The sequence below is a fragment of the Bufo bufo genome, chromosome 2 (assembly GCF_905171765.1).
Source record: "Bufo bufo chromosome 2, aBufBuf1.1, whole genome shotgun sequence".
NCBI classification, from domain to species: Eukaryota; Metazoa; Chordata; class Amphibia; order Anura; family Bufonidae; genus Bufo; species Bufo bufo.
In genome coordinates, this window is record NC_053390.1 from 331,578,325 (window position 1) to 331,599,292 (window position 20,968).

Sequence of the window (20,968 nt, forward strand, 5' to 3'; positions counted from 1 at the left end):
TCTCTACAGGAACAGGCTATAGACACCAGTACCACTACATTAAACTGTACTGGTTCTGGGACTATAGTGTCCTTTTAATGTGAGGTAAATTAGTTTCCAATGTAGTATTAATAACTAAACAATTAAATAATAAACATACTGCATTGTCTACTTACCACCAGGACAATAAGATGATCTGGTCTCTGGCTGCAGTCTGGCTCTTGGTCTGGCTCTGGGGACTCCCTTGTCACTCTCTTCTCCCCCCTCCTCCCTTGTCACTCTCTTCTCCCCCCCCCCCCCCCCCTTGTCACTCTCTTCCCCCCCCTCCCTCCCTCGTCACTCTCTTCTCCCCCCCTCCCTTGTCACACTCTTCTCCCCCTTCCCTCCCTTGTCACTCTCTTCTCCCCCTTCCCTCCCTTGTCACTCTCTTCTCCCCCCTCCCTTGTCACTCTCATTCCTCCCCTCCCTTGTGACTCTCATTCCCCCCCTCCCTTGTCACTCTCATCCCCCCCCTTCCTTGTCACTCTCATTCCCCCCCTTCCTTGTCACTCTCATCCCCCCCCCCCTTGTCACTCTCATTTCCCCCCCTCCCTTGTCACTCTCATTCCCCCCCTCCCTTGTCACTCTCATTCCCCCCCACTCCCTTGTCAGTCTCATTCCCCCCCCACTCCCTTGTCACTCTCATCCCCCCCCTTCCTTGTCACTCTCATTCCACCCCTTCCTTGTCACTCTCATCCCCCCCCTCCCTTGTCACTCTCATTTCCCCCCCTCCCTTGTCACTCTCATTCCCCCCCTCCCTTGTCACTCTCATTCCCCCCCTCCCTTGTCACTCTCATTCCCCCCCCCCTCCCTTGTCACTCTCATTCCCCCCCACCTCTAGTGTAGCGTGGCCGAGCTCTGTTCGGTCCGCGGTACAGGAGCTTTTGTTTCCTGTACCCGGCGAGACTGAAAGGAAGTGCACACTAAGTGAGCACTTCCTGTCAGTCCGGCCGGGTACAGGAAACAAAAGCTCCTGTACCGCGGACCGAACAGAGTTCGGCTACGCTACATTAGAGGCGCTTCCCTCCTGTCAGTCCCTCTCTTCAGGCTGCGCCCGGGTGGTGCACAATCATAGACGCGCCAGCCTGGGCAGTGCGGCAGTCGATAAGGCCCTGGAGGGCGGCACTTTGAACATGCAGCCACTCCATTCATCCCTATGGGTTTGCTGGAGATAGCCTAGTGCTGCCGTTCCATTCAAATAGGGCCCCTATTCTCATGATGTGATGTGGATAGGGGGAAAGTTGTCCTAATGGGCCCCTTTATTAACTCAGTAGACAGCAGTGGTTTGAAGAAATGATCATTGAAATGCACACATAGGGCCAGATTTATCATGACTCTGACAGCTCACTCCACTTTCACATATGGCTAAAGTCAGTTTTAGCCAAGTCAGACTTATGATCGGCCCTTTAATACTGTGATAAATGTGGTTTGACGATAGCAGTTTATCCATCAGTAAGGGGCTTTACAAAAGTCGCACGTCTTTACGAAAAAGTCGCATGTTCTATTAAAAAGTCTCATAAGATAAGCATGCTCCTCACTGGAGTGAAATTGCACAATTTCTTGCGACTTTTTAAATTGTCGCAATAGTAAATCTGTCTAGAGATTCATTTACATAAGAAAACACGCCCACTTTCAGAAAACTGGCGAGCATAGCGCAGAGCCAATAAAAGTCGCAAAGTTTTGCGCAGTTTAAGCGATTGCGCAAAAATGTGAGACTTTTTCACTCCATTATTCTGACTTGAGCTAATGATAGATCTGGCCCATAGTCTTCTGTATGTACTGATCACTCCCAACTATCCAAGGTTATAACGGAACCGGTCTTGCAGTGTCTTAGAAAATCCTTCTCCTGTGCAGAATCGGATTTTTCCTTTATATGCAGTATATGTGTGTGATATATGTACCTATTATTTATTATTCTTTCTTTCACTCTGTAGGAAAGAACAAGCCAGCACACTGTACGAGAACATCACCATAGTGGAACCACTCCTAATCCAGCAATATGAACATGTCATCAGAAACTTTGTTCGGGAGATCAGACTTCAGAGCACAGAAATGGAAAATTTGGCCATTGCAGTGAAAAGGTACTTGCATCTCCTCACACATGATCTATATAAAGTTGCACTGTATTTTCCAGCTACTATATACTGACCTCTAACTTTACTTTGCCTGTTAGAAGCTGTGAAAATAAGCTGAAAGAGCAATGTTGTTCTTGAGGCAAAGCTCCAAGGAGTGAGTACATGTAGATTCTCCCACTTCCTCAGCTAACATACCACTACGGAGCTATGGGCAGACCTAAATCCGTCACCCAGCTTCCTAAAAGGGCACAGTCAGGATTGTTAACCCCAACTGATCCATACAGAGCTTGGGTAACATTAAATAACAAGGACAATTTGCAAGTACCCTTTTCTGGGGTACTGCAGTCGCAGTGTTTTTGACTGAAAAACCATAGCTACAATTTTTTACTGGATTGTCCCGCACAATGGGTCACAAGAAGGTGGTCTTATGCAAATATGTGTAAAATTGGGTGTTCCCAGTATGTTTTGTGTGCATTCCTAGGAGGAAGTTTTAAGAGTCATGGAAAAACAACTACAGCAAAAAAATAAATTATAATGCTGTTAAAAATGCAGCAAAAAATAATACTAATTCCAACACACTATGGGGGCAATTTATCATGAGGGAATATTTGAAGTCATTTTTGCTGGAGTCTGCGTTGGAGTACTTTGTGCTACTTTATCAACTGTCTCATGTTACTTGATAAATTTGGCTTATCCTTAGACCTGACACTTTTGTCTAGAGAAGCTCCTCCAGTTTTCCTACTCCACCCTCCTCCTGTAGTGAGATTGCGACTCTTTTGGGACATTCTAAAAAAGTCCCAAAGATAAATTTGGAGTGAAACTCATTAACATAGCTAACCACACTTACTTTTCCACCCACATTACAAAACTGGAGTGGGTGGTCACAAAATTTTGCCCAAGTGAGTGTAAAAAGTCGCAAATGTTTGCACAACTGCTTACATTTTGCCCAATCGAGTGCAAAAAAAGTCGTGAAAAGTGGAAAAAGCTGGGCAAGTCATTGGCTTTACACGGAATTGTTGATAGCTGTATGGTCTTCTGAAGTATCGTGTCCTTTTGGTGAAACCTGTCACCGCACGGTCAATAACATCATACCAGGCAGTGCAGTAGAACACTGAGAACATAATATCCCACTACACTGCAAAGACTGCATTTTTTGTGCTTCTCAAATCCTCCTTTCCCAGTATGGAACAAAAGTGAGAGAAGAATTTTATACTTGTTTGCTGATCGTTTTCATTTTCAATTGCAGAGCCCAGGACAAAGCCGCTATGCAGCTGAGTGAGCTCGAGGAGGAGATGGATCATCGGATACAGGCTGCTGAGAACAGAATAAAGAAAGAGGTGAGCAGTTTGTGTATTTCATCCAAGAGTCTCACTTTTACCGCCGATATTCATCGTTGATGGGATTTTTAAAGGAGGACCCTTGAACCCACATATTTCACTGTGCGTCAAGCCTATGAGTGTGTATTGAAGAATGCTTATGGTTTCTTGTGAAGACACATACTGTTCATTGCCTTATGTGAAAAAATCTGATTATGGATTTTGGAAGGTTCATAGAAGGGCCTGAAGCGCGCAAAAGAACTACCTAATCTATTATTAGGTGCAATAAAAAGTACGTGAACCCTTCGTAATTACCTAAATGTGTCCAGGACAGACATGTCTCCATATATTTTCATGGTTTCATCTGTTTTTGCAGGAACTTCTTTGTTCCAACTTTTTATAATGTTCTACTCAATGGATTAGAAGGAAAAGTGGAACAATGGATCAAGTATAAAAAGCAACAGAACTTGGATGGATTCTGTGTTTTGTTTGGGGTTTTCACTGAGTGTTTGGTCCATAAAATGGCCCAAAGGAGTGCGTGTCTCTGTTGTTTTTCCACTGACCCAGGATATGGATATGTCTGCTGTCCGTGGAGGCCCCCTGTGATTCATTGATATGCAGCATGGACATGTGACTGCTGTAGCCAATCACCGAGTGCAGCGGCGCCCTCAGATAGTGATTACAGCACTCGTATGTCCATATTGAAAAGTTATGGCTGTAGGCCAGTATACAGAGACTGGTTGGGGAACCAGGAACCGGCAGCATTGGAGCGGTAAGGTGAATATTATTCACTTCGTTATTTCATAACCTCCTAAGCGTTTACAGTAATATCATATTACCAAATGACGACACATGATAATGACTAGTGCAGTATTACGTTGCATTACGGTCTATACCGTACAGAATGCATTTGTACAATGACAAGAAAACACGCTGACATACATAGTGTACCTAGTAGTAGATCATCATGTAGCTTTTAGAGAGGACGGTTATATTGGCAGTTTTAGTGGTAAGACAGGTTTCTGAGGCAATTCTTGATCTTTACCAAGCTACACTTTAGATTGTTCTCCCTCGCTCTGGCTGGAATATAAAGAGATCATTGGAGAGATCTCTGTATGGACCTTTTACATATTTGTACATGGTGGTCAGGGCACCCCTCAATTGTCTTCCCAACATTATATTAGGGAATTGATATGTACTTTGAAAATACTATTTTAACTATAAGTTCCAGACTGTCCTGAAGAAATATTGTACGTGTCTCTGTAGCCATTTAGTACATTTAGGCCATGTCCACACATAACTGAAGTGCCATGGGTTTGCTGTCACGGATTTTCCTCCAGCAAATCCGCAGCATGGTTCAGTATCAGCAAAGAAATATCATCCACACACTGCAGAAAAAATGTGCAGCATGTCAATTTATGCTACAGTACTCTTACACAGATGTTACCCTTTGCAGTTGAGAGGGTGAAATCCACAGCCATTTCCGTGGCAAACCCCACAGTGGACCTTTCCACTTAATGTTCAGGCACGTATGGATGTACCCTTAAAGAATAGAACTAGTTGCTTCCTTCCACTTCACCCAGATGAGTAACTGCTGGTGTGTCCAAGGACAAAACACCTAGAGAAATCTGCCTGAAAGGTAAATATTCCTGCATGACTGCATTTCCAGAATTGAGAATTGTGTTACCTCCTTTCACATACAGTTCACAGGTTATGTGCTGAGTGCAGTAGGTTTGGTGCCATACTGAATGCATTGTATCTCTGGAGCTTTTAGGGTACGTCCACCCAGTATGTAATGTGCGGTGGAAAAATCAAAAGTGGATCTGTGGCAAAACCCCTGACAAATCCATGGCAAAAGTCATGGGAATCACATGTGCATTTGTTGCAGATTTCCAACGGATTTCAACTTATGCATTGCATCATAAATTGACAGGCTGCATATTTAAAGGGGTTCTCCAGGAATTGTTTAAAATGGCTCCAAGCAACCTCTTCTAGATTGTGATAAGGACTGGTTGTTTTCCATTTGCAGAGCTGCCTAGGGTGGTGAAAGGACGGGGCCTCATTACACACTACACTCTGACACATGTAGATATACTACACATTGCTGAGTTTTCCTGTCAGGCTGCTCAGCCATGATGGCATATCGTAGGCAGGGTCACATTATTACCATCTATTGTAGAGCATTGTAGTGCCCCCGTCCCCCCCTCCCCCAGGCAGCTTTGCAATTGGGGGCAATGCAGAATTTGTATTTATAGTGTGGATGATATTTCTTAAAATGCTGGTACCCTTGCTGAGAAACATTTTAGCCGACACTGTTAAAATAGCATTACTATCACTACAGTGTACACTGTACATTGTAAGGATCTCATAAATGTAAAAATGTTTTTTTTTTTTTTTATGTAAATAAAGTTCACGTGTTGGTTAATGAAAAGTTATACAACTTTGTAATATACGTTGTGCTTCTGTTCCTCACTGTAATGCAAGGCACCAACGAAACAGACCAGTGAGGATGAAGTCAAAGGGATTTATTTACAAAATAAAGAAAGTCCAGGTAAACTTCACTGGGCAAACATCAGGCAAACAAAAAATGAAGGAAAGCCAGGAGTAGTCCCGATCCGTGCATAAGTCTATGTGTAACTTTCCAGGTAAACTGATGCGTCACAGAAAGTCCTGGGTCCTGGGTCCCATTGGAACGGACGGAGTCCCAGCAAACTTCAGTCAGTAGCTAGCAGTACTAACTGACCTGCACCTGGATAAGGTAGGATAACAGTGGGCACTGACCGACCTGGGAGGCCACCTTTTATGTGCCTGCTAACAAATCCCAGGGCGCCAAGTGTCCACTCCCCATAGGTCATGATCCTTCCCTACAACAGTGTACAAGGCTTTGGTCGGTTATTAGTCAATTAGACCAATGCCAACCCCCTAATCTGCTTTGAACTTGCGGCCAGGTGCTATTCCCTTCGTTGGCCCGCATAAGAAGCGCCTACATGCGACCGCGTATCCCCTTGCGAACCCATTTTTCAAGCGTAAATGCAGATGCATGACAGGCTCTGCGAGAGTGCATGAGCACGTTGACATGGACACTGGAATGGAATCCGCAATAGGCACCGCAGACAAGCTCGGACGCAGCGTACTGCCACTAGCCCGGCCAAGCTATCCCCGAAAGCCGCGCGGTCTTCCCCTCCGGCGCACATTCAAACGCATCCCCGCTTCGGTGCGCAAAGTGGTCGGAGCTGGTGTACCAATGGAGACACGCGTAACCTGTCCCGCAGCTCCACGAGGACCCTTTTTGGTCACACCGGAGTGCGAGACAGGTGAGAATCTTACACTCACTATCTCTTCTTGCTATCAGTGAATGTTAACAATCTTGTTTACATTCAGAGTCTTAAGTCAGCTATAGTCTTGAGATGACTGTTGGCGACATCTGCCATCAGGGGAGAGTTGGGAGACTGACATATACATTAGCTAGTCAGCTGATCCCCTGAAATCAGTGGGTTTGGCCAAAATACATCAAAGTATGGCCAGCCTTAGGGTGGTCAAACTCATTAGATGAATCAAATCTGTATGGGGGTATCCTAAGTTTGTATTGGAGTGTTGGATTTCAGCATGCCACATTCCCCAGATACCAGGCAACAGCCTTATCCTTTTTGAGATTATGCGGGGGTGGGTCGTCGAACAAGATCATGTGTGAGGCCGACATTTATCTAGGTGTATAGACATACAAAATTGTCCTGATAATGTCCATCTGATACAGGTGCATGTCCACACTGATACATTTGTTGCAGTGTTTTGGTCTGTCCTTTAATACCAGAAATACATGTGAACGAGCTTTTTTAATTATGATTGACACACAGAAGATTTTTGTGGTTATACTGCAGATTTGAAGCCCATTTTTACCTGGTCTGAACTTCTTAGGCCAGTTTCATACAAGTGTATTCTGCTTGACCGCTGGTCTACTGTACTGTACATCTACTCACATAATGTCGTCAGTACAGTACAGTACACCCACAGTCTGGAAGGAACTCATTATGATGCTGTGAGTTTGCATCAATGGAGCAGTGATCAGTCCAGGAAATACAGCTATCACACAGAGCATGTTTTCCAGAATGAATACAATAAGTGACCTTAATTGTGTCAGAGTTCTCTCTTGTACTGAACCATGCACCTACTTCAGATAAAATCAGCACAGGATTTTCGTCTTAGGATCTGAACAAGAATATTTCCATTCACTGACATTAAGGAAATATCTTAAAGGGAATTTACTGTTAGAAAATAACCTATCATTCAAATAATGTTTTTATGTTAAGCAAATATTTGACCATTGATGGTAAGTGTTCACCTGCTGTTCACCTGCAGCTGTGTTATAACATGGAATATTTACCATTTGCAGTACACCATTGGTTGGTGGAAGTGTCAAGTTGCAGCTTCCCTAATCCAAAGATGGATTTCTTGGAACTTGTACTGACAATTCCATACTGTAGTTGAATATAGGCCACTAGACCCACGGCCACAACGCTTGGACCATGTTATTTTACAACCCCAATTCCAAAAGATTTGGGACGCTGTGTAAAATGTACATAAAAACAGGATGCAATCATTTGGAAATCTCATAGACCCCTTTCTTATTCACAATAGATCACAGAACACATATCAGATGTTGAAAGTGAGACAATTTACCATTTCATGAAAAATATTAACTCATTTAGATCTTGATGGCAGCAACACATCTCCAAAAAGTTGGGACAGGAGCAACAAAAGGCTGGAACTAATACAAAATTGCTGGAGGAGCAATTTGCAAGTCACATTACTGAGTATAAAAAGAGCATGTTAGAGAGGCAGGGTGTTTCTGAAGCAAAGATGGGTAGACGTTCAATCTGTGAAAAACTGCAAAAACTATTTCAGAAAAAGATTCCTCTACGTAAAATTGCATACATAATATCATTGAAAGATCTGGAGAAATCCATGTGCGCAAGAGACAAGGATGATGGTCAATATTGGATGCTAAGGATCCAGACAATGTCTCTTTCAGGAAACTCCTTGCATCCTGCAGACATCACAACAGCATGCCTTCACAGAAGAAGAGTTCGGGTGCTGAACTGGCCTGCCTGCTCCCCAGAACTAAACATTTGGCGCATCATGAAACTAAAAATCTGGCAAAGAAGACATAGGACTGTTGAGCAGCTACAATCCTACATCAGGCAAGAATGAGACATTCCTTTCCTAAAACTTCAGCAATTGGTCTCCTCACTTCCCAGATGTTTACAGGCAGTTTTTAAGAAGAGATGCTACACAATGGTAGACATGGCCTTGTTCCAACTTTTTTGAGATGTGTTGCTGCCATCAAGTTCTGAATAAACGTAGTGCACATAGGTGTGCACTATGACTTGATGCTGTGTGACATCATGTCAGTGCAGAGCAGGGCACCGAAGAAGATCATGGAGTGGTGAGTGCAGGAAGAGCACGTGATCAGGTGCAGGAGCGGTAAGTTCATTTATTTATTTTTTCTCTGATGGAGCTTGGGGGTCTGATCTAAGGAGGAATTGGGATCTGATACAGGGGTCTGATAGGGGTCTGATCTGTGGTCTGATGGATGTAGGGACTCTGATCTGAGGTCTGAGGAGGAATTGGGGTCTGATCTAGTGGTTTTACGCAGCGTCCCAACTTTATTGGAATTAAGTCTGTATATTGTTAAATATTTTATGTTTTATGTTTCAGTCTCATGATCCATTACTGAACCTCACTCATGGACATTGTTAAAGGGAGTCTGTCATCAGCATTTCACATTTGTAACCCTTCCCATAGCTTTCAAGCATGCTTACAGTTAATAAAAACGTTACCTTTAGCATCAATCCTGGACTTATAAAACCGTCAAAAAACATCTTTGTAGCATATGCAAATGTGGGCTTGCAAGTCCCCAGGGGCGGCGTTACGCTCGTAGGTGCCCTGCTAGCTCAGCCTTTTCTTCGCTTCCCCCCGCCCCAGGATCTCGTTGAAACAACAAGTTAGTAGATAGGCGGTCAGAGGGAAAGGATGGGCGGGCGGAGGGAAGGAAGGGGCGGGGGGAAGCGAAGAAAAGGCTGAGCTAGCAGGGCACTTACGAGCGTAACGCCGCCCCTGGGCACTTGCGAGCCCTCATTTGCATATGCTAGTCCAGGATTGATGCTAAAGGTAACGTTTTTAATAACTGTAAGCATGCTTGAAAGCAATGGGAAGGGTTACAAACGTGAAATGCTGATGACAGACTCCCTTTAATGTTTGTTTTATTGTGAAATCAAAAAATTTCAGACAAGGATTGTCATGCCACAAAACAATGTTATTCATTGACATATTGTATTGTATGCAGTTTACATAAAGACAGCAAGGACAAACTTACAAAAAGTAGTCAGGGTCTGATGTCAGTCCCTGGTAAGCTCTGGCAAAGAATCATCTTTTTATCCTGCCGTTTTGTGCATATCTTCAGCTTGAAAGGAAGCGTCATTTGGATTCTTCATACATGCCTCTTCAGTGGAGTTGATGCTGTCTGATAAAGTTTGTTGGTGTGAGTCCTGGCTCAGTACAGACATACCCATAGAGACTGTCTAAAGAGCCTCACACTTGCAGCCTTGTTATTGAGTCAGAACACTTTTTGTCTGAAGAACCTTATAACGCTCAATCAAAGCACTATTGGTTGACCAATTGACCATCTGATGACCAGTATCATTGTAATGTCCACTGTCAGCTGTTCGAGGAAAATCACTTTGAATTATTATGATGTAAGATGAGTAACAGAAAAATATCAAAAGCTTTGCTTAGATAAGGTGGATTGTTCTAGATACATTTCTTATTTAAAGTCAACAAATACACCTTAAAGACAAATTTTGCGTGCCTGCTTAGTCTTTACTTTGTGGGCTGGTAGTACGAAGCACATCTGTGTGAGCCGAGTAAACGCCTCTTTTACACAGAAACACATGAACAGTTGCTAGACTACATAAGAAACAGTGTGGGCTTTACTTTCATGACCTGTGTATGTGAACGCACAATTCCACTGAAAAAATTTGACTATTTCTTGTTCTGATCTGGCAATGATGGTTTTTAATGTGCTCTCTTAAGAGAAGAAGGGGCCTATCTAAATCATAAATTTAAGTCTACCTGTCACTGAACATCCTGAGAGAACTAGAGGCAGTATGTTATAGAGCAGGAAGAGATGAGAAGATATCGGTTTGATATGGAATGATATAAAGTTTTATGGAAAAAGATTACGTATAACTTATTCGTTGGAGTGCCTGCTCATTCTGGACTTTGGTTGGTCCTACTCATTGGTAGACAGCTACCTCTGTATGCTCAGTGATACAGGAATCACTGAATAGGACTGCCCACAGGACTTATAAGCATAGAAAGAACTGGGAGCTCAATGACTAAAATACAAGCTATAATGAACCTTGATATGATAGGATTAGATACACAGCTCAGCAGACAGTATCACACAGGATAGGATTAAATACATAGCTCAGCGGGCAGTATCACACATGATAGGATTAGATACACAGCTCAGCAGACAGTATCACACAGGATAGGATTAGATACATGGCTCAGAAGGCAGTATCACACATGATAGGATTAGATACACAGCTAGCAGACAGTATCACACATGATAGGATAAGATACGCAGCTCAGCAGGCAGTATCACACATTATAGGATTAGATACACGGCTCAGCAGGCAGTATCGCACATGATAGGATTAGATACATGGCTCAGAAGGCAGTATCACACATGATAGGATTAGATACATGGCTCAGAAGGCAGTATCACACATGATAGGATTAGATACACAGCTAGCAGACAGTATCACACATGATAGGATAAGATACGCAGCTCAGCAGACAGTATCACACATTATAGGATTAGATACACGGCTCAGCAGGCAGTATCGCACATGATAGGATTAGATGCACAGCTCAGCAGACAGTATCACACAGGATAGGATTAGATACACAGCTCTGCAGACAGTATCACACATAATGTTTGGATTCTGGATTTAATGTTCCTTTATTCTTAATGTGTTTGACTTTCGCACACTTAATATTCTCAATAGATCTCACCAAATTTAACTGGGTCTGCCGATAAATATCTCATATCTGAGGCTAGCTTCTCTGTTCTCTAAACAGAAGAAAAAGCAGCTTGAGCAATAAGCTAAATGTGGAGCACTCACCACCCAGTGGTTGTGATATGTATTGCAGTAATTTAGAGTTTAGTTACAGTCTCGCGATATTATGGTGTTTTGCTGTCAGGTTAAAATTGACACCACTTCCAGTTTGGAGATCAGGTAAGAGTGTACACATCTATATGTAAGTAAGAAATAGATGATGATTAGAGCTAAGATGCACCTTTTGCACCCCCTAGTGGTGAATAATATATGTAGTGTAAACTGAAGGATTTATGAAGTACCATAATACTACACATTCTTTAAGTCATAAGGGCTCATACACATTGGTTTATTTGGGATTTGTATCACATTGATTATGAATATGGTTGTCAAACATTTCAAGGGCGTGTGTACACTTCCATATAGCTGTGTTCAACAGTTTAGGCTCATAACTGACTTGTGATCACCAGCAGAACATTAGAAGGTGAACACCATTAGAATACCTCCACTTGTCTTGTATATCTAATACCACACAGAAAATGTCTTATTCTCTCCTATTTAACTTTGCCATCCTTTTTTTTTAATGGGGTATGTGACAGATTTTCTAAAATCACTGTATGGAAGTCTGGCACTTGAATATGAGCTGACACTTTTATGGTGGGGGACTGTGATTAACAGAGTTATGGTGGGGCACTGTGGTTAGCACTGTGATGGTGGGGTACTAAAAATAACATTGTTATGGTGGGGCACTGTTGCTAGCACTTGTATTGTAAGGGACTGTGGCTAACACTGTTATGGTGGGAGACTGTGGCTATTAGAGATATGGTGGGGCACTGTGGCTATCACTGTGATAGTGGGGCACTGTGGCCCACTGATGCTAGCACTGTGATGGTGGGGCAATAGTGCTAGCACTTTTATGGTGGGGCACTGTGGCTGACACTGTTATGATGGGGCACAGTTGCTAACACTGTGATGGAGGGGAATTCTGGCTAGCACTGTGATGGTGGAGCACTGTGGCTAGCACGATGATGGTGGGGCATTGCGGCTAGTACTGTGATAGTGTGGCACTGTGGCTAAGACTGTTATAGTGGGGCACTGTGGGTAGCACTGTGATGGTGGGGCACTGTAGCTAACATTGTGATAGTGTGGCACTGTGGCTAACACTGTTATGGTGGGGCACTGTGGCTAGCACTGGGATAGTGGGGCACTGTGGCTAGCACTGTGATAGTGGGACACTGTGGCTGACACTGTTAAGGTGGTGCACTGTGACCAACATTGTTATGGTGGGGCTCTGTTGCTAACTCTGTTATGGTGGAGCACTGTGGCTGACACTGTTATGGTGCGGCACTCTTAGACTACACTCAAATAAGTTTTCTGTCAGGTGTGCTGTCAGTTTTTCACCTAACAGACCCTGACATACCGTATATTTCTCATGTGAAAAAAGCCTTATTATGGGGCAGCGTGGTTACCACTGTTATGGAGGTACAGTGACTGGTAGTGTGTGGGAGCATTATAGCTGGCACTGTAAGGGGGAACTACTCCGGCTGCCAATGTAATGCACATCTTTGTTATTTAACTAATGATTGTTATGAATCTGCTGGCTCATTTTCAGTAAGTGGTCCTGCAGCAACCAGAACTTTGTTGTCATCAAATACAGTGCATTCAGAAAGTCTTCAGAGCCTTTCACTTTTTTCACATTTTGTTATATTGTAGCCTTATGCTGAAATTCTGCACTCAGTACCCCATAATGACAAAGTGAAAACAGAATGTTCAAAATCTTTGTTAATTTATTGAAAAGAAAAAGCTAAAATATTGCACTGACATAAGTATTCAGACCTTTTACTCAGTACTTAGTTGGAGCCGCTTTGGCAACGAGTACAGTCTCCAGTATACTTGGCTATGATGCCACAAGGTTTGCACACATGGATTTGGGGTTTTCTGCCATTCTTCTCTACAGATCCTCTCAGGCTATGTCAGGTTGGATGGGACTGTTAGTGGACAGTCATTTTCAGGTCTCTAAAGAGATGTTCAATTAGGTTTAAGTCAGGGATCTGGCTGGACCACTTAAAAACATTTACAAAGTTGTCCCTAAGCCACTCTTGTGTTGTCTTGGCTGAGTGCTTAGGGTCATTGGGGTTTTTAACAACTTAAATACGTCTAATTTAGGCATATTTCTGGCGTAGATTGCGGTGCAAAGGTTTCCCACTCACTTTTCCCCACTCATGCCAGGCCAACAAAAGTGGGCGTGACGTGGGTAGGGAAAGGGGATGGGTCAGGAGGCCTGTCTCATTCATCATTTTCTGCTCCTGTTTTAGGCGTGAGTGCAGGGGGACCCCTGGGCGCCGCTCTGCCCACTGATATAGTTAGTTTTTAGTTTGTAGAGTAGTGAAAGGTCCTCTTTAAGATCGGCGTCTAAAAAGCTGGTCTTAATAAATGATCCCCATTATCTTGTTGGAAGGTGAACCTTTGGCACAGTTCAAGGTCCAGAGCACACTGGATCAGGTTTTCATTAACAGTTTCTCAGTATTTTGCTATATTCAGCTTTTACTCAGCTCTCCCGTTTTCAACTACTGAAAAATACCCCCACAGTTTGATGCTGCCACCATAATGCTTCATTATAGGGATGGTATTGGGCATTGCTTAGTTTTCTCTAAACTTCATGCTTTTAATTGAGGCCAAAAAGTTCAATCTTTGTTTCATCAGACAGGAGAAAAAGTCTGTGAGTCTTTTAGGGCTTTTGTGTGTCTTTTACTGAGAAGAAGCTTTTTTTCCGGCCACTCCTCCATAAAGCCTTGATTGGTGGAGTGCTGCAGTGACGCTTGATCTTGTTCAAGTTTCTTCTCTCTGTACACAGGATCTTTGGAGCTCAGCCAGAGTGTCCGTTGGGATCTTGGACACCTCTCTTATCAATGCCTTTCTTCCCCCAATTACTTAGTTTACTTAGCCAGCTCTAGGAAAAGTCCTGGTGGTTCCAACCTTCATCCATATAATTATTATTTATGGAGCCCACTATGATTTTCAGAACTTTCAGTAGAGCAGATTTTTTTGTACCCTTCTCCAGATCCCATTCAAACAAGTCTCTAGGTTTTATATAGCTGTTCTTTCCTCCTTAGATTTTTTCTGTGATATGCATTGTCAGATGTGAGACCTTGTACAGATAGGGTGTGTCTTTCCAAATCATGTCCATTGAACTAACTTTACCACAGGTGGACTCCAGTCAAGGTGTAGAAACATAGCTACATTTCATGTGTCATAGTATTAAGTCTGAATACTTATGTCCGTGCAAAAGTTTAGTTTTTCCTTTTTTTTAAAACAATTGCAAACATTTCTAAAATTCTGTTTTCACTCCCTTTTTATGAGTATTGAGTGCACATTGATGTGAGAAAACATGATTTTTTAAATTTTAGCACAAGGCAACAATAAAAAAAAAGTGAAAGGGTCTGAAGACTTTGCAAATGCTTTGTATATTTCATCTGCAAACATTTCCTCACTTCTTCACATATAAAGCAGCAAAACTTTAACAAGAACATGAATCTATTTTTCTGGCTATTCCAGGAGAAGAGAAAAGCAGAGGACGTTCTCAACGACTTGAAGCGCCAACATGAATCAGAAGTTGCTGAACTCCAAGTCGCAATCAAAAAGCTCAAAAAGGTAACAGCATTACTAGAAGGCAGCACTGTGAACATAGAAATGAGCAGTATAGAAAGTGAAGACAACATTTCTGTAAATGATCTCGCAGGACAGCAGTTGGCTGCTAAATGTTTGTGTAATGGGATCATTATATTAACATTATTATTGCAGATATTTATAAAGCTAACTGCTCATCCCACAAAGTAAGACACTAAGTACTAAGGGCGTCATTTATTAAGACTGTCACAGATATAGATGCACCAAGGTTATGTAGAGGCGCAGGTCTCTACATAACTTTGGTGCTTGGTTCCACTACCCTTGCGACATGGTTTAAACTATGCCAATTACCTTGTTGGTGTAGTTTAAAGGACTTCTGTCACCCCACTAAAGTGATTTTTTTTTTTTGGGGCTAGTTAAATTAGTTAAATAGCGATATATGAAAATATAATTGTGTTCCTTACTTTGATCCAGCAGTTTATTCAAAAAACGAAGTTTTATCATATGCAAATTCGGTCTCTACCAGCAAGTAGGGCGTCTACTTGCTGGTAGCTGCTGCAGAAATCCGCCCCCTCCTCTTGTTGATTGACAGGGCCAGCCGGGATCTCCTCCTCCGGCCAGCCCTGTCGGCGTTTCAAAAATCGCGCGCCTGTGTTGAATCGGCGCAGGCGCTCTGAGATGAGGAGGCTCGTCTCCTCAGAACTCCCTCAGTGCACCTGCGCCGATGACGTCTTCTATTTCGGTGATGTCATCGGCGCAGGCGCACTGAGGGAGTTCTGAGGAGACGAGCCTCCTCATCTCAGAGCGCCTGCGCCGATTCAACACAGGCGCGCGATTTTTGAAACGCCGACAGGGCTGGCCGGAGGAGGAGATCCCGGCTGGCCCTGTCAATCAACAAGAGGAGGGGGCGGATTTCTGCAGCAGCTACCAGCAAGTAGACGCCCTACTTGCTGGTAGAGACCGAATTTGCATATGATAAAACTTCGTTTTTTTAATAAACTGCTGGATCAAAGTAAGGAACACAATTATATTTTCATATATCGCAATATAACTAATTTAACTAGCCCAAAAAGAAAAAATCACTTTAGTGGGGTGACAGAAGCCCTTTAAGATCATTTTCTACACCATAAACTGGTGTAGAAAATGGTAAATGAGATGGGTTGGCCATAATGTTCTTTGGTTATTTCTCCTAGAAGTTCATGAATAAATTGACAACCTGGTTCTACCATTCACTTTGTCAGTAAAGTCTGACTGTCTGATCAGCTGATAGCTTTATGGCCCTTTTATATGAGCTGGTAGAGTGGGCAATGATCGAGAATGAGAAACGTGTGATCTCAGTCATTGCCCAGTCTTAAGCTGCATAATTGCTCCTGTATGGGGGTGAATGATGGTTACTATGATTGTTTGACCCCATACGGTTTCATTGTTTGTCTGCAGCACATCCCGGTTTACACAGGGCTTTGTGATGCCGGCAAATAAGGATTTGTGGTGCTGCATGAAAGATATGATCCTCTGACAAATGAGTATTTGCTCGTTTGTTGGGTGGTCAGCAGCACGTTTTCACAGGTCAATTAGGAATGAGAGTTGGTACAAACATTTGTTTCTGATAACTGCACTGATCCTCGGCCCATGCAAATGACCTCTTAGGGTTTTCATTAGCTGTAAGCCATAATCATCAACATTAAAATAAATAAAGGCTTGAAATAGATCTCTCTGTGTGTAATTAATCTATATAATATATTAGTTTCACTTTTTGAATTGAATTACTGAGATAAATTAACTTTTCGATGATATTCTAATTTATTGAGATGTGTCTGCATTCTAACGACAAGAGGGATGGTAACAATGACACAAGATGGTCCGTAATTGTTAATTTATGGGGAATACATGTATTTACTAAGACAGAGTTGTCAGGAGTGTTGACATGTCCTTTTTAAATGTATATTAGTATTAGTGATGAGCGAAGTCACATTGCTAAGGAAACCGCACCTCTGTACATACCTATAAAATATGGCCTCTGATGAGGTTCTTCTAAGATGGCACTGGGCAACACGAGACTTCATCTGTCTCATGCGTGCACAGTAAATAACGGTACATGCATTAATGTATTACATTATGAATTCGAACCTGGGTTCGTTGATGCACTCCACAATCATTAACGAACCCAGGTTCGGATTTGTAATGTAATTAGTTAATGCGTGCGCTGTTACTTACAGTAATGGTGCATGCATGAGACAGATGAAGCCTCGCATTATCCGGTGCCATCTTTGAAGAGCCTCATCGGAGGTCATACATTATATGCATGAATGGAGCTACGGATTCCTTAGCAATATGACTTACAGTATGTACAGGAACAAACCAGGTTCGGCCACAGCCGGCCAAACCTGGTTTTTCTCATCTCTAATAACTATATTATTGAGTTGATTCCCTAAAAAAATGTTTCCCTCAAAACTACAAAATCCCAATTTTCCTAATCTTTGTTCATCTGCAGTGAACTCATTTCCTTAAAGAGGACCTGTCTCCTCCCCTGACATGCCTGTTTTAATAGCTTCATGCATTCCCCATGTAATAACAATTCTGGAGCATCTATTCTTATGGTTCTATGTTGTGCCATTCCTGTATTATTTCTACTAGAAGTTATGAATTAATTGCTATTAGCCTTCAGTAAGGGTACAGAGGAGAGGTAACCAGTTGGGGGGGTGTACCTGCACAGTCTGACAATGGCAGCACTGATTGGATAGAGTGAGTCTGTGAAGTAACTTGTCCTCCTGTGTGATTAGGACAGGTTTTGTGTGTACTGATAGGACAGCGGCTATTTTATTTCTCCTAATAATTGCTTCCTGGACAAAAGGAGCCATTATATGTAATCAGCTCATTAGCATGTGGCATCTTTGTGTGTATATTATGAGGTAACCATCTGTCACACCAGTAAGTGAATACATCTAAGGTACTTTTTAGTAGTTAATGATTGTATATAATTAGTTAGATTATAATCAAATATCCACATGACAGGTTCCCTTTAAAGGGAGTTACCTGGAAAATCACTATTAGGCTCCATTCACACGTCCTCAAATGGGTCGGCATCCGTTCCGCAATTTTGCGGAACGGGTGCGGACCCATTCATTTTCTATGGGGACGGAATGGATGCGGATAGCACACAGTGTGCTGTCCGCATCCGCATTTGCGGAGCGTGGCCCCGATCTTCAGGTCCGCAGCTCCGCAAAAGATAGAACATGTCCTATTCTTGTCCGCAGCTTGCGAACAAGAATAGGCATTTCTATAGGGGTGCCGGGCGGGTGTGTTGCGGATGCGCAATTTGCGGGTCCGCAACACACCACGGACGTGTGAATGGAGCCTTAAAGGGGTATTTCAGCCTTTAGATATTGACTTGTCTTCTGGATAGGTCAACATTATCAGAGTCTGTGTCCAACACCCCCCACCCCCACCAATCAGCTGTTTTTGGCAGTTGACGGTGCCGGAAAGTAAACAGTGGATGAGCCAGAAGCAGAAGGCTCCATCCAGTGTGTAGTGGCCGTGCTGGGCTACATTCACATGAGTGGGAGCTGAGCTGCAGTATGCTAGCACAGTAACTACACAGTGGACGCAGTCCATTCACCATTTACTTTCCAGCACTAGTAGCTGCACAAACTGCTGATAGGTGGGGGTACCAGGTGTTGGATGCCTAACAGTTTGGTATTGATGACCTATCTGGGGGATAGGTCATCAATATCTAAAATCTGTAATACCCCTTTAAACCAGGCACAATGCCTTGTAAGGCTAGTTCAGCTGAAAGGAATGATACCTTTCATTTAGAGATCCGTTGCTTTATTCTGGAGAATAAGCAAATGAGCAGTTAGGTGCACCAAGGATGGGCCCAAGCCACTGTATGCTCCTCCTGCTTCCTCTCCTTCTTCATTGACAGACTGTGCCAGGTTCCTGCATAGTCATCTCGTGGGAATGGGAGGGGCTGGAAGAGAAAGCTGGAGGACAAGGGCGCACAAAGTGGCTTGGGTCTACCCTTAATGCACTTGGCATTTCATTTGCCAGTGCTTTCTTTCCATAATAAAGCAATGGAGTGTGAAGTGAAAGGCATCTTTATATTCAGCTAGCCCTACAAGGCACTTGTTTAACAGTAATTTTCCGGCTGACAGATTCCCTTTAAATGGTTATCACCTAAAACTAGCAGGTATGTTTCAATGCCCTGTGCTACCCAAGAAAAGACTGGTTGCTATAGGTAAAGGCTCCACAGTATTTGTATTTTTATATTGCCATTTTAGTACGTTTAGATGCTTTGTCGCAGGCATATAGGGGGTCATTTATTATTGGAAATACGCCAATTTTTGGTGTACTTCTGTTGCAGATTCGGTCGCAAACTTTTCCCTGCTCACGCCACTTTGCTGAGGGGGCAAGGAAGAGGGCTGGCCCGTCTCATTTACCATTTTCTATGTCAGTTTATTGCGTGGAAAATGGTCTTAAACAATGCCAGCAAGGGAGCTGGTGTAGTTTAAGCCATGTTTCATGGTTGGCTACACCTCATGCCAAAGTTATGTAGAGGCCTGCACCTCTACATAACTTTGCCACATCTGCCGCCAGCGCAGGGAGATTAATATTATACGCCGGCCTTAATAATCGACCCCAATAATGCTGAACGTCTATAATGTAAGTCTGGATCACCTATTGTATCATTTGCCTAGCTGGAAGAACAGTCGAAGAACATAAGCTTAAAGGAAGATGTGGCTGCTCTAAAGAAACGCCTGCATGAATTGACCATGGTAAGTCCTCGCTGTCAATGCTTCCTATTTTACTATGGAGACCTGAGTACTTTGCTGAATTTTAGTGTCTGTCGCTCTATATTACTTTACGTGACGCTGCACAACAAGCAAAATGTACTGTTATCAGTGCTTCAGCCTTCTAAATCGTAGCAATTTTTCAGGGGAAAGATATAAATCAAAAACTGGCATTTTACTGTTTTGGGTGGTTAACTGGTTGAGTACTGATGGAAATATTAACAGCGCTTTCATAGTCCAGAATAATGTACAGTATCACAATATTCTCAAGTACCTGGGCGAGCATTAAGAATATCACTATATCGTTCCACCAGGAAAATCAGAAACTTAAAAAGGAACTCCTAGAGGCTCAAACCAGCATCTCATTCCTCCAGAGTGAACTGGATGCTCTGAAAAGTGATTATGCAGATCAAAGCCTGAGCTCAGAAAGGTATGTACCGAGCGCCACATTCTGAGTAATGCTTTAATGAAGTTTATGGCTGGAATGTAATTCAGATTTATTCTTCCTTTCAGAGATATGGAAATTCTCAGGGAATACACAGATGACCGGGAGAATCTGTCACGGCAAATTGAAATACTGCAGTATGTATATTTTTTCGGGGTTTAGTGTAAGCCTTACAGTTCAGAGAATACTTATGCACCTAGGGTAGGTCCTGTGTCGCACCACATCAAGTCGCAGAAAAGTTGTGCGCCACATAAATATGTGCGACTTGCTGTCGTGCCACCATTTTAGAACTGGGATTTGGCAGCAAAGTCGTAAACACGTTGCAGTCAGTGGAGTAAAAGCTGTGGGCAACATTTGACTTGCAACACAGAATTCAGCATTGTTGGATTTTATGCGACTGTCGAGTCACAATGGCAGCATGTCGTATGTCGCACGGCGACACCATTGATATACATGGTGTGAAATGTGCGACTTTCTTGTCGGGCGACACATATCGCTCTGTTGCAATACCCTTAGTCCATGACCTATATAGTAAATGAAGTCGCAGCGGAGAGTGACAATGTCAGTCTAATAAAAT

At 43.0% G+C, this 20,968-nt stretch overlaps 1 protein-coding gene across 1 annotated transcript in view; it reads left to right on the forward strand.

The window, feature by feature from the left end:
- Positions 1-20,968, forward strand: part of RASEF (RAS and EF-hand domain containing) — a 101,958-nt gene that overhangs the window by 34,643 nt on the left and 46,347 nt on the right. Inside the window, exons 2-7 of the mRNA XM_040417040.1 lie at positions 1,953-2,099; positions 3,340-3,430; positions 15,088-15,183; positions 19,854-19,931; positions 20,261-20,376; positions 20,460-20,528. Of these exons, the coding sequence (XP_040272974.1) occupies positions 1,953-2,099; positions 3,340-3,430; positions 15,088-15,183; positions 19,854-19,931; positions 20,261-20,376; positions 20,460-20,528 (597 nt within the window). The remainder of the gene's footprint in view (positions 1-1,952; positions 2,100-3,339; positions 3,431-15,087; positions 15,184-19,853; positions 19,932-20,260; positions 20,377-20,459; positions 20,529-20,968) is intronic.